This window comes from Leptodactylus fuscus, chromosome 8 (assembly GCF_031893055.1).
Source record: "Leptodactylus fuscus isolate aLepFus1 chromosome 8, aLepFus1.hap2, whole genome shotgun sequence".
Lineage (NCBI taxonomy): Eukaryota > Metazoa > Chordata > Amphibia > Anura > Leptodactylidae > Leptodactylus > Leptodactylus fuscus.
In genome coordinates this window covers 29,681,689-29,695,086 of record NC_134272.1, presented here as the reverse complement: position 1 = coordinate 29,695,086, position 13,398 = coordinate 29,681,689, and the positions used below count along the sequence as shown (strand labels likewise).

Genomic DNA, 13,398 nt, shown 5'->3' with positions numbered 1-13,398 from the left:
TGGGACTGCGTTTTCTGCTGCTGTTTTTGTAAATTTTGTTGCGTGTGACCTTAACCTTAAATGATTTTTTTTTTGTTTCAAAATCCCAGAAACCCCTTTAAATAGTGAATTAGTCTGATATGGCAGCTCTATAACATATGATACATAATCTTCACAGGGTCTCCATGACGCTTCTTTCCACTAGGGGCACCTGTCTAATACCATCAGAGCCATCATAACTGCAGAGATATGATATGTAATAAGAGAATGAGGCCCAACACAGCAATGGCATCATATATAAGTTTATTTTATACGATTTCAGCAGTCTTTTCACTTTATATTTCAATGTACAGCAAAATGTTAGTCAGCAGTACTAGATCTGGTAACGGGAACATCTCGAGTAATATCGCTTTGTACATTACCAATACATTTAGGAAGAACACATAACTCTATTCTGTATAAATATCAGTATTACTGACCAACATTGTTTCCAATAGAGAAATTCCCATAGAGTCTCTGCTATAGAAAAGCAGCAAAGCTTCAGCGGAAGTAATCATTCCCGCCATGGAGAACTGGATGAAGCAGGGTATATTTTCTGTAAGGTGCAAGATTCTTCAGTTTTGTCTCAAGATGGCTTCTCTAATAAGAAGGCAGCAGGTAGGGGGAGGTGTGCAAAGTAGGATGGAAGGCTGGTACATTCAAACAGGTGCATACAGAGCGTGCGGCTCAACCTCCATCTAGAGAAAATGAAGAAAGCAATGAGACCTTAATAGGCGTATAACATGCAATGTATCACATAACAAAGAGCTAATGTATTCAGACATAAGGATCCCAGGCATGAACCTCCTAGAAAGGCAAAACCTCATTAGCATATATCCTGAATGGTTAGAACAGCGATGAAGCCCATAAGCAATAAGCAAGTCATCTAGAGCAAATGAAAGACAAATAAGACGAAAACTACGGCCTAGGCCAAAACTAAACCAAGCTCAACCATTCACTTCCTGCCGGCAATGATTCCTTTCATCCCCTCCCCAAGAAAAACATGAGATAACCTCAAGGACCATGTGACATTGCAGATTCTATCCCGCTCCCTTCTTCCTGCGTTCCCTATATAAATAAACATATAACACAGCAAATATACTTACATAGTAGTAATAATACATTATAATACTTCTCGCTAATATTCTACACCAGGCTCATGTATTTAGTGACTACAAATACGACTATCCAGGACGTAATAAGTGGCCGCTGTATACCATCATGGTCATCCATGTGAAAAGTAATAGCAAAACTATTGATATATTCTACACGTCAATGAAGCTGTACTGTACTGATTTCCAAGGGAACTGTGTAATGCTTCATGTTACCTTTGGTGGCGCTGTAGAGCAATTAAACAATTGCATCCAGGTTCCCCACATTTTGCAGTTGCTTACTGGGGGGTTTGAGAGGAACGAATGATCCACTTGTAGCCCAATCTAACCATATATTATACCTTAGCCCTGTTTTATAGGGTATATTAATTTAAAGTGAATGATCTCACCAGGTGTACCATTCACATTTTCAGGTTCTGAATGGTCTTTCCTACTGGTCATGTAAGTGTCAGACTGATCTGCCAATTCACACACTGGCTGGAAGTCACTTTTTTTTATATAAATCTATGAGAGTCTTGATGTCATGTTTTCATAGACTTATATGGGACTTCAAGGACTGATGTGTGAATCAGCAGGTCAAGGTTTAAGGTTAACCTAAAGGCCAAGATTCTGTCCTTATTATTGTAATATATATATATATATAATATTTGTTTTGTATATCTTTCCAAATCCAGCCAGTTATCAGGTTCTTTTCATGCCTCTTGTTAAACTGACATTCACTCTGAAATCTCTGCCTTGATTTTCCATAAGGGATTGTTAGCACACCCTAAAAAGTCGCCTGAAAGTTTAAGCACTATATACTTTTTGTCTATGCAGGGAACCTGAACCGCAGTAGCAGAAAAATAAAGAAACTGCCTTTCATTTTGGGCTGGCTTTATATTATCTAACTATTTTAGGTTGTTTTTGAAATGATCTCATCAGACTCTTACATGACATATAATTGGAATTTCCATATTCGGTCACATTCCTACTATCTGTATCCTACATATACTTAGTAAATGAGTTTTAGTACCAACTCAGTAAATACTTCCATATCTACATTCCTACATTTGGGATGTGTTTCTATATACAGTATGTCACACTGTTATATATCAATGTATTTAGGAGACTCACCTCTGTAACGTTCACCATGGCTTATGATGTGCAGCTGGCTGAGAAACCTTCCGGTGCGGGATAAACAGATCTCGGATTTCTGGTTTAAGGCTCAGCCCAGGTACAGTGAATATGGACCTCACTGAAAGAGAACACATGCGGAGTTAGCCTATAGCAAATGTTAATTCGATTACATCTACTACGCTTTAGTGGCTGTGACCGTTTGACAAGAAAGACCGGCTCTATTTAGATTTCCAATATTTATAAGCGCGCTGTATTCCGTAACCTGAACTTGTCCAACTACCAACTTTTTTTTTGCATAGAATAATTTGTAGCAGAATGAACTGACAAGTGGTCCTTGTAGACTCATCCGTACAAGAGGTGCTGTAAAGGTAAAGAAAATAGTTTGCTGTATCCTGTGTATGAGCAAGGGCCAAACTGTATTATGATGTATAAAAGGAATAGGGCCCCGGGAAGGGCGGCATTTTTGCTTACCTAAGCCAGTCCAGGACAAACTGTCCTGGACTAGCTTAGCGTCACCGTGCGGTGGATTGGGGAGGCCCTGTGGACGCAGCGCTGCTCCAGCGGCCTCCCCTCACGCTCAGGCAGAGAGCAGTTCCTCTCCGTGCCTGCTCTCTGCCTGCCTGCTTGGTCATTTTCATTCAGCGAAACGAAAAGATTTTCTGTTGGTAATATACAGTAATATGATAAAGGATAACACATCATAGAAGACTATAAGGTTGTCTGCTGACAGTCTTGTCCACTGTTCCCAATAACAACCAGTTGAACCAACATCAGGTTCACACTACCATTCGGGGATTCTGCCCACCATTCCGCTTAAAACATGCGGGGACAAAAATTCTGCAAGCATGAATTTTCTCTCTGTTGACCCCATTCTAATCTATTGTGTCTGCAAGTTTTCAGCGAATAACCTCTTTTTGAGCAAATCTGTCCCCAAGCGGACCCAAAGAACGGAAACCCGAATGCTTGCGTGAATGGTATCAATCTCTGCATTGTAAAACAGCGCTCAGAGCCGAACATTCCTAAACAGTAGGTGACTTGAAAGGGTTAAAGTTTACCGATCGGACGAGATCTTCTTGGCAGCCGCGTTTCTATGGATGTAAACTTTATAAAGTGAAAATCAGTTCAGCCCAGAACTTGTGTACGGCGGCGGCAGCTCATTAAGCTGGAGGAGATATTAGAAGACTGTGCAGATGCAATCTGAGAATAAACTCTTCTCCCTGTCTGCCTGTCGAGGCAGTTAATCTCCCATCTCCCCATTCTCAGCAGTCACTTGCATATTTATTTATTCCGAGCACGAGGCTCCTGAGGTAATTAGACTGTCAGATTCCGAGTTAATAAGAAATTGCCGGAGAGCGTAGGCATCTTCTGTGTCTTTCACACTCTCTTCATCTTCTATTTTTTATCTTATGTGCTTAGTGGCTTTATTTCACTTGCTGTTTCCTATACTGTGTATTTCCTTCTCTGGAAGCTCACCGTCTTAATTAAGAGATCACTTATCTCCAAATGGTGCCCTATCTGGCGGTTACTGTATCTATCCCCTTATCCGCACAATGAATCTCAGCTAACACAGACCTTCGGAGTGGCCCTCCGTCCAACTGAAGCCAAATTGGGTTACAAAATAAGCGCATCAGGATTAAATGTTCACAGTAGACCATTAAAATTAACAATAGCTCTGGGAATACATCATTATTATCATAACCACATGTGACTCTTGGGTTCCTGTTGCTTCTCCGTATGCTAGTGCTACAGAGACCTTTGTGGGCATTAATGAAGTCATTGACAGGCGTGCAATGATTTAGGCAAGAGTCGCGTGTACATGCAGATTTAATCTGTTTCATTTTAATTGTGAACAAAGTATCAAAAAGAAGAACATTAGGTGATAAAGTTCCATTAGGTGTGAGTTACACACAGAACTTTTATAGGGAGTCTACCACCACCAATAAAAGTAACTTTAGAGGTGATTTGGTGGTGGTAGACTCCATTTAAAGAGGACTTTGCTTCTTTTAATGGGCGGTGTTTTAATTTTTTTTCTGTCCCCTATTGTTCAAAGTAGGATTTGTAGCCTGATAGTATTTATTAATAATAATAATAATAATATTTATATATCACCATGGTGCTGAACATCATTATATTAATTCCATGGTGCTGAACATCATTATATTAATTCCATGGTGCTGTACATCACTATATAAATTCCATGGTGCTGTACATTATTATATTAATTCCATGAAGCTGTACATTATTATATCAATTCCATGGTGCTGTACATTATTATATTAATTCAATGGTGCTGTACATCGTTATATTAATTCCATGGTGCTGTACATTATTATATTAATGCTATGGTGCTGTACATTATATATTAATTCCATGATGCTGTACATTATTATATTAATTCCATGATGCTGTACATTATTATATTAATTCCATGGTACTGTACATTATTATATTAATTCCATGATGCTGTACATTATTATATTAATTCCATGATGCTGTACATTATTATATTAATTCCATGGTGCTGTGCATTATTGTATTAATTCCATGGTGCTGTACATTATTATATTAATTCCATGGTGCTGTACATCACTATATAAATTCTATGGTGCTGTACATTATATATTAATTCCATGATGCTGTACATTATTATATTAATTCCATGGTGCTATACATCACTATGTTAATTCCATGATGCTGTACATTATTATATTAATTCCATGGTGCTATACATCACTATGTTAATTCCATGATGCTGCACATTATTATATTAATTCTATGGTGCTGTACATTATTATATTAATTCCATGGGGGGGGGGGGTGTTAGAGAAAAAATCCCAACTGTGCCAAAATCAGTGGAGCGGCACCGAATAGAAGATAAAAAGAACTGGAAGTGGTAGAGGTAGTGAAAAGCCCCTTTAATGGTCCCTGTTGTGTATAAGGGTGCATGCACACTACGTAACGCCGGGCGTGTATGAGAGCTGTACACGCCGGCGTTACAGCAGGGCTGCCGAACACTTCCCATTCACTTCAATGGGAGCGCTCGTAAACGCCGCTGTTACGAGCGCTCCCATTGAAGTGAATGGGAAGTGTTCGGCAGTCTGCTGTAATGCCGGCGTGTACGGCTGTGATACACGCCCGGCGTTACTCAGTGTGCATGCACCCTTAGGGTGCATTCACACTGAGTAAACGCTAGCTTATTTTGTAGAGTAAAATTACACTTGTAAATTTTGCTATCCCATTGACTTCAATGATATTTTTTTACAAGTGTAAAAATACGCCTGTAAAAAATACGCCTGTAAAAAATACGCCTGTAAAAATACGCCTGTAAAATGTCATTGAAGTCAATGGGATAGCAAAATTTACAAGTGTAATTTTACTTTACAAAATAAGCTAGCGTTTACTCAGTGTGAATGCACCCTAAGTCCTAGTAACGCAGCATAACCCTTGTATACTACTGTATTTATTCACACTGTTTTGTTTTTGTCCTATGACAGTTACATGAAATAACATAGGTATAAGAAAAAATATCCTTGTACCGTGATACTACGAATAACATAGGTAGTAATATTTTCCCAAGGACTGTGACTGTCTTGTTCTAGAACAAGAATGAGCAACTAAGACACAACTGTTACTAATGAAGGTGAAACGTTGTAGAAAGTTCTCTGACAATTCGAAGGGAAGTCTATTATCTCTAGCACATTTATTATATATATAATGTATGAATTATACAATCAGAAAATGAGGGTGATAATAGAATCAGGTAAATATCAAGAATAGAGATAGGAATAACTAACAATTATCAGTTAAAAAGGGCACTTTATAATACGAGGATGTTAAATGGATTTTCAGGGACTTAAAATATCAGTGCAGTGAGGGTCCAAGCAGAGGCATAACAAGTAATCATGGGTCCCTACAGCAAAACTTGCAGCATGACACCACACTACCATGACTTGAATACAGTGTTGTACTAGTACCGGGATAATGTATAATACACACAGTGATGTCACAGTGCTGGAAAAATGCACACAGTGATGTCACAGTACAGGGATAATGCACACAGTGATATCACAGAACAGGAAAAATGCACACAGTGATGTCACAGTACAGGGATAATACACACAGTGATGTCACAGTACAGGGATAATACACACAGTGATGTCACAGTACAGGAAAAATGCACACAGTGATGTCACAGCACAGGGATAATACACACAGTGATGTCACAGTACAGGATAATACACACAGTGATGTCACAGTACAGGATAATACACACAGTGATGTCACAGTACAGGAATAATACACAGTGATATCACAGTACAGAGATAATACACGCAGTAATGTCACAGTACAGGGATAATACACACAGTGATGTCAGTACAGGAATAATACACACAGTGATGTCACAGTACAGGGTAATGCACACAGTGATGTCACAGTACAGGAATAATACACACAGTGATGTCACAGTACAGGGATAATACACAGTGATATCACAGTACAGAGATAATACACACAGTGATGTCACAGTACAGGGATAATACACACAGTGATGTCACAGTACAGGGATAATACACACAGTGATGTCACAGTACAGGGATAATACACACAGTGATGTTACAGTACAGGAATAATACACACAGTGATGTCACAGTACAGGGATAATACACACAGTGATGTCACAGTACAGGGATAATACACACAGTGATGTCACAGTACAGGGATAATAAGCACAGTGCTGTCACAGTACAGGGATAATACACACAGTGATGTCACAGTACAGGGATAATACACACAGTGATGTCACAGTACATGGATAATACACACAGTGATGTCACAGTACAGGGATAATACACACAGTGATGTCACAGTACAGGGATAATACACACAGTGATGTCACAGTACATGGATAATACACACAGTGATATCACAGTACAGAGATAATATACACAGTGATATCACAGTACAGAGATAATACACGCAGTGATGTCACAGTACAGGGATAATACACACAGTGATGTCACAGTACATGGATAATACACACAGTGATGTCACAGTACATGGATAATACACACAGTGATGTCACAGTACATGGATAATACACACAGTGATATCACAGTACAGAGATAATATACGCAGTGATATCACAGTACAGAGATAATACACGCAGTGATGTCATAGTACAGGGATAATACACACAGTGATGTCATAGTACAGGGATAATACACACAGTGATGTCACAGTACAGGAATAATACACACAGTGATGTCACAGTACAGGGTAATGCACACAGTGATGTCACAGTACAGGAATAATACACACAGTGATGTCACAGTACAGGGATAATACACAGTGATGTTACAGTACAGGAATAATACACACAGTGATGTCACAGTACAGGGATAATACACACAGTGATGTCACAGTACAGGGATAATACACACAGTGATGTCACAGTACAGGGATAATAAGCACAGTGCTGTCACAGTACAGGGATAATACACGCAGTGATGTCACAGTACAGAGATAATACACGCAGTGATGTCACAGTACATGGATAATACACACAGTGATGTCACAGTACAGGGATAATACACACAGTGATGTCACAGTACATGGATAATACACACAGTGATGTCATAGTACATGGATAATACACACAGTGATATCACAGTACAGAGATAATACACACAGTGATATCACAGTACAGAGATAATACACGCAGTGATGTCACAGTACAGGGATAATACACACAGTGATGTCACAGTACAGGGATAATACACACAGTGATGTCACAGTACAGGGATAATACACACAGTGATGTTACAGTACAGGAATAATACACACAGTGATATCACAGTACAGGGATAATACACACAGTGATGTCACAGTACAGGGATAATACACACAGTGATGTCACAGTACAGGGATAATACACACAGTGATGTCACAGTACAGGTATAATAAGCACAGTGCTGTCACAGTACAGGGATAATACACACAGTGATGTCACAGTACAGGGATAATACACACAGTGATGTCACAGTACAGGGATAATACACACAGTGATGTCACAGTACAGGGATAATACACACAGTGATGTTACAGTACAGGGATAATACACACAGTGATGTCACAGTAGGCTTTGAATTTGGAAATGAGACCTTTTCCAGGATGTTACTTATATATCCATTGCTGCCTATACTGGTAATATTTGTATGGATATATATTGTTGCAACTAGACAATAATGATATATGAGGCATGTCACAGGGGAAGGAGAACTGCCAACTGGAAACCATTCTAATGGCTCCTTTTTTCCCCCCACTATTTTATGGGAGATTCTATACATTACTATTGCGGCTGGTCATAGACTCCCCCTCCCCCCCCCCCCCCCCAAAAAAAAAAAAAAAAAAAAAAGAATAATAATTTTTTTATTTTTTTTTGCTTGACTTGAGTATAAGCCGAGGGGGCTTTTTCAGCACAAAAACTGTGCTGAAAAATTCGGCTTATACTCGAGTATATACGGTATATTAATTCCATGGTGCTTTACAATATATTAATTCCATGGTGCTGCACATTATTATATTAATCCCATGGTGCTTTACATTATTACATTAATTCCATGGTGATTTACATTTGAGGGTTTACATAGAGTACACAGAATATACAGACAAATATGATACTAACAATGACTGACTGGCACAGAGGGGTGGAGGGCCCTGCCCACAAGGGCTTACAGTCTATGAGGGAAGAGGGGTAGAGACAGAAGGTGAGGGGAGAGACTGTATAGATGATGATGTTGTGACAGTGGTGTTATTGGGGGTTGTAGGCCTTCCTGAATAGGTGAGTCTTCAGGGCCTTCTTAAAGTTTGTGATTGTGGGGGTCAGTCTAATGTGTCTTGGTAATGTGTCCCAGAGTATGGGGGATGCACAGGAGAAATCTTGAAGATGGTAGTGTGAAAAGCAGATAAGAGCGGAGTAGGAGGTCTTTGGAGGATCTGAGGTTACATGTGGGCAGATAACGGGAGATTAGGTCAGAGGTATATGGAGGGGGCAGGTTGTGGATGGCTTTGTATGTTAGTGTTAGTAACCGGAACTCCATTTGCTGGTCAACAGGTAGCCAGTGACGGGATTGGCAGAGGGGAGCGGCTGATGAAGAACGGGGGGCGAGGTGTATTAAGCGAGCAACACAGTTTAAGGTGGTGGGCCCTAGACATTCCAGTTCAACAGTTCTACTGGACTCCATCCAAAGACTTCTATTGATGTCCCTTTTATTACAAAAAAAATGGACCACAGGAAAAAAAGGAATATAAATTAATTTCTATGAAGTAAATGTTGACCATTGCCAAGGAAGAAGCGTGCAGATCGATATCTAGTGCTGTGTGAAACGCTCCAGTTTGACTTGCTCTTTCTTTGCATAGTAATCTAGTAATGGGAATGGTCCTATCAGTGATTGACAGCTATCCATGATGTGATATATGGAGGGCTGTCAGTCACTAACTAGGACTACCCCATTACTAGATGACGGCCTCTCAGCTACACCCCTTGTCAAGCAAGGTGCAAAAAGTGTCTATTCCAATTAATATTAATTGTGGTATAAAGCATGTACACCTGTTCTCTGGTCCAAACTACCAAAATACTGGCACATTTTCAATAGCAAATCTGCCCTATTGTACGACTCTTTCAGTCTTCTCAAAATTGCAGCAAGAACGGTCTACATAAAGCAGTGGAAGTGCATAAAATACTTCATGGGAAATTATGTAAATTACATAGTTGCATTGTATGGTTGAATATTAGATGACCAAGCATAAGGAACCAGGAACACAGCTTCTAGAACTCTGAGCCAACGCCCAAACCATTACAGTTCCTTAAGACATGACTAAGACACCCAATGACTTACAGCTATGGATAAGTGACACTAGAGCGGCAGGTTTGTTATTTTTGTAGGCGGGCTAATTTGGAAACAAGAAGGTATGTACATAGGAGATATAGGAATTAAAGATCCATGACAGGAATATCTGCTCTCGATTTGGGTGAGCTTTTGGAGAAATTTTCCAGAGGTACAATTATAATTAATATTCACGAAATTTCTACAAACCGTACAAAAAATTTCACAAGTAGGGCTAGTTTAATATAACTGGAGCATCTTCCTTGGGCCTTCTGTATTACTGTGGAAGCAACATATAATGTATAACGATAATGTGGAATACAGTATGTGGACAACCAATCTATACATAGGACACTACGTTACCGATGACACGGGGGTCGCCATGTAGCATGATCCTTCATTAGCTGTGACAACAGGGTCACCTCAACCAGTACGCCATTAGTATATACCTGGTATTTTATTCTTTCCATACTTTTTCTCCCTAGTTTCTGGATATTTTCAGCATCATCCCTCTCCGTGGATACCTTCGCCCTGCCTGATCACCATTTCTCTTTTGCTTCCACCTCTCTCCGCACATACCTCTGTATTTATATCTATTCTGTCTCTCTCTCTCTCCATCTCTGTTCCTGTACGCCGTTGCAGGCACTTTCATCTGTTCCCTTGGGGACTGGATATGTCACCGCGGGATTTGCTTGTCCGCCTCTCATACAGTGGCAGAGCCCCATGGCTTTGACAAACCTCATTTAATTGGGAGGAAGCCAGGAGGGTTTGAAAGAACTCGCATGTCTACGAAACTCCTTTTATCAGGCATAATTTAAACTCTGCATGGAAAAAAAAACCTATATGTAGAAAAGAAAGTCAAACTCCCTCCTGCTGTGAAGCCCCCCTCTCCCCTCCGCAGATAGGCAGGTTCATATAAGATTCTATCTTTTTATTTTTATAAAATTGTCAGTGTAGATTTACATTCTGTGGCTGTCTGAGGAGTGAAGAGGAATGTAGATATAGCTGTCCTTCACTGTCACCATTACCACTTCGTCTGCCTCTGTTCAATATTTACAGGAGGCAAATTCACATTTTCTTTTATTCCGTAAGTGGGATAATATCTCTTCATGGAAAGTGATGAGAGAAAAAAATAATAGGTCCTTATTTTTGGGTCTGCAAATAACTTATAAGCACATGGCTTGTACAGTGCTGCTATTATATAAGAAAAAATATATCTTTGTACCGTATTAGCCAGTGGATATGAAATGTAAAGATCGAGAGTCTTCAGGAGTAGGGTTGAGCCGATCTTGACTTTTCAGGATCGATTTTAAAATCTGATTTCCGATCATATTTCATTCGAACCCGATCTCGATCCCAATTCCGATCCCAATGCAAGTCAGTGGGATTTTTTTTATTAATCGGAGATCGGATTTTAAAAGCAATCCTATTCACTATACAGCATGGAATCTAACAATTGTTAGAATCCACGCTGTGTAGTGAATCACTAAGTAGCCAGAGGATTTTTTTTTTAATCCTCTGGTTACTTAGTTCCCCCTGGTGTCCACTTACCTGCAGAGATGGCTGCTCCGGTGCCCGGTGTTCTTCGAATCACTGCCGCTCATCGCTGCTCTTCTCGCCTCCCTGCCCCCTGCCTCCGAGATTAGGAGAGTGTGGGTGGGTACTGGGAGGGGAGACGTCACGTCTCCCCACCCTGTACCCGCCCACACTCTCCTAATCCACAAACCCTGCCTTCCTAGCTCTTTAAACACTAACCCGGGAGGCGGTGGCAGCAAGGCGAGAAGAGGAGCGGCAGCAAGGCGAAGAAGGAGGAGATCACCGGGCACCGGAGCAGCCATCTCTGGAGGTAAGTAGCTACTAGAGATGTTAGTTTAGTCTCCCATTAGAATGAATGGAGGCAGCCGGCGTGCAGGGGGTTAAGGCTGTGTGCCAGCTGCTTCCATTAATTCCTATGGAACCACAGCGGAACCTTCACACTGAGTATACACTCCACTCAGAATGAGCGGAGCGTATACTCAGTGTGAAGGCTAAGCAAAGCATTCTGGGAAATAGTACCGATCTCGATCCCACCTAAAAAGATCGTGTTCGGAATTCCGATCGCGAACGTGAAATTTTCTCGATCGCCGATCAGAATCCGATCTTTTCCGAACACGATCGCTCAACCCTACTCAGGAGTTGATACCTTTTTTTAATGGCTAACAAAAATTATGACAGATTGCAAGCTTTCATGGTATCATGGCATGTCTGATGAAGAGACCTGAGTAGTCTCGAAAGCTTGCAAGCTGTTTTCATTTTTGTTAGCCATTAAAAAAAGGTATCAACTCCTGAGGACTCTCGATCTTTACATTTCATACTATTATATAATGCAGTTTCCTTATACAGTCTTAAGGATAGTAAAATACACTGCGTGCACTGAACTTTAACTTCAATAATATTTCATTAGGAAATATGAAATTGACATCCAAAGACATTTCCAGCCAAAAACTACAAGCATGGTTCTGGCTGGAAACTGGACTTGTCAAAACAGTCCTTTCCCAAGTATTTTTTGTGGTGGGTCTCCCATTCCTGGGAACAGGGAATTGCGGAGGAAGCAGGGGGTTAGTTGGTCCAACCTCGAGCAATAAAATATTTTTGGTTTTTGGCAGGAAACTGACTTATCCACTATACGGTATACAGTCTTTGTCTCTTTAGTGGCTAAATATATCATGATTTATAACCGAGATTGTGTATCAGATACACAAACTAGGCAAATGCCTAGGGTTGCAAAATTGATAGGGTTGTGTGTTAAGGGAATTACGCATTCATCAAAAGTTTGCCTTATAATTATTTCTTTTTATATTTTTTTTTATAATGTCTCGTCTTTTACAATTCTGTACTTGTATAGCATTTTTTAGTATGATTACTAGAAAATTCTCAGTATTAGGCAATATTAACACAACGGTGTCCATTTCTTGTCTGTCTATGGCCTGATTCACATCTGCGCATGGGTTTCCATTCGGAGAGTCCACTTAGGGACAGAAAACTAATCCAAATTAAAAAAGCGGCAACCTTAGGAAACCTGTGGACCCCATAGACTATAATGAGGTCTGTGTGGTTTCTGCAGGGTTTCCGCACAAAAAAACGCGGAGAGGAAAGTGCTGTTTGCAGGACTTTTCTCTCCGCGTTTTTCATGCAGAGAGGAGAACAGAATGGACCAAATGCAGTTGTGAACCAGGCCTAAAAAAAAGAAAAATCAGTTCACTTTAGCAACTTTTTTTTAATTAAAA

The 13,398-nt window shown here is 40.1% G+C and overlaps 1 protein-coding gene across 2 annotated transcripts in view; it reads right to left on the bottom strand.

Moving 5' to 3' along the window:
• Window positions 1-272: 272 nt before the first annotated feature.
• CDK15 (cyclin dependent kinase 15) overlaps window positions 273-13,398 on the bottom strand; it is a 96,981-nt gene continuing 83,855 nt past the window's right edge. For both annotated transcript variants that reach the window (XM_075284340.1, XM_075284341.1), the window contains 2 exons: window positions 2,244-2,364; window positions 273-716 (listed from right to left, as the gene is read on the bottom strand). In XM_075284340.1, the coding sequence (XP_075140441.1) occupies window positions 2,255-2,364 (110 nt within the window). In that variant the 3' untranslated portion in view covers window positions 273-716; window positions 2,244-2,254. The remainder of the gene's footprint in view (window positions 717-2,243; window positions 2,365-13,398) is intronic.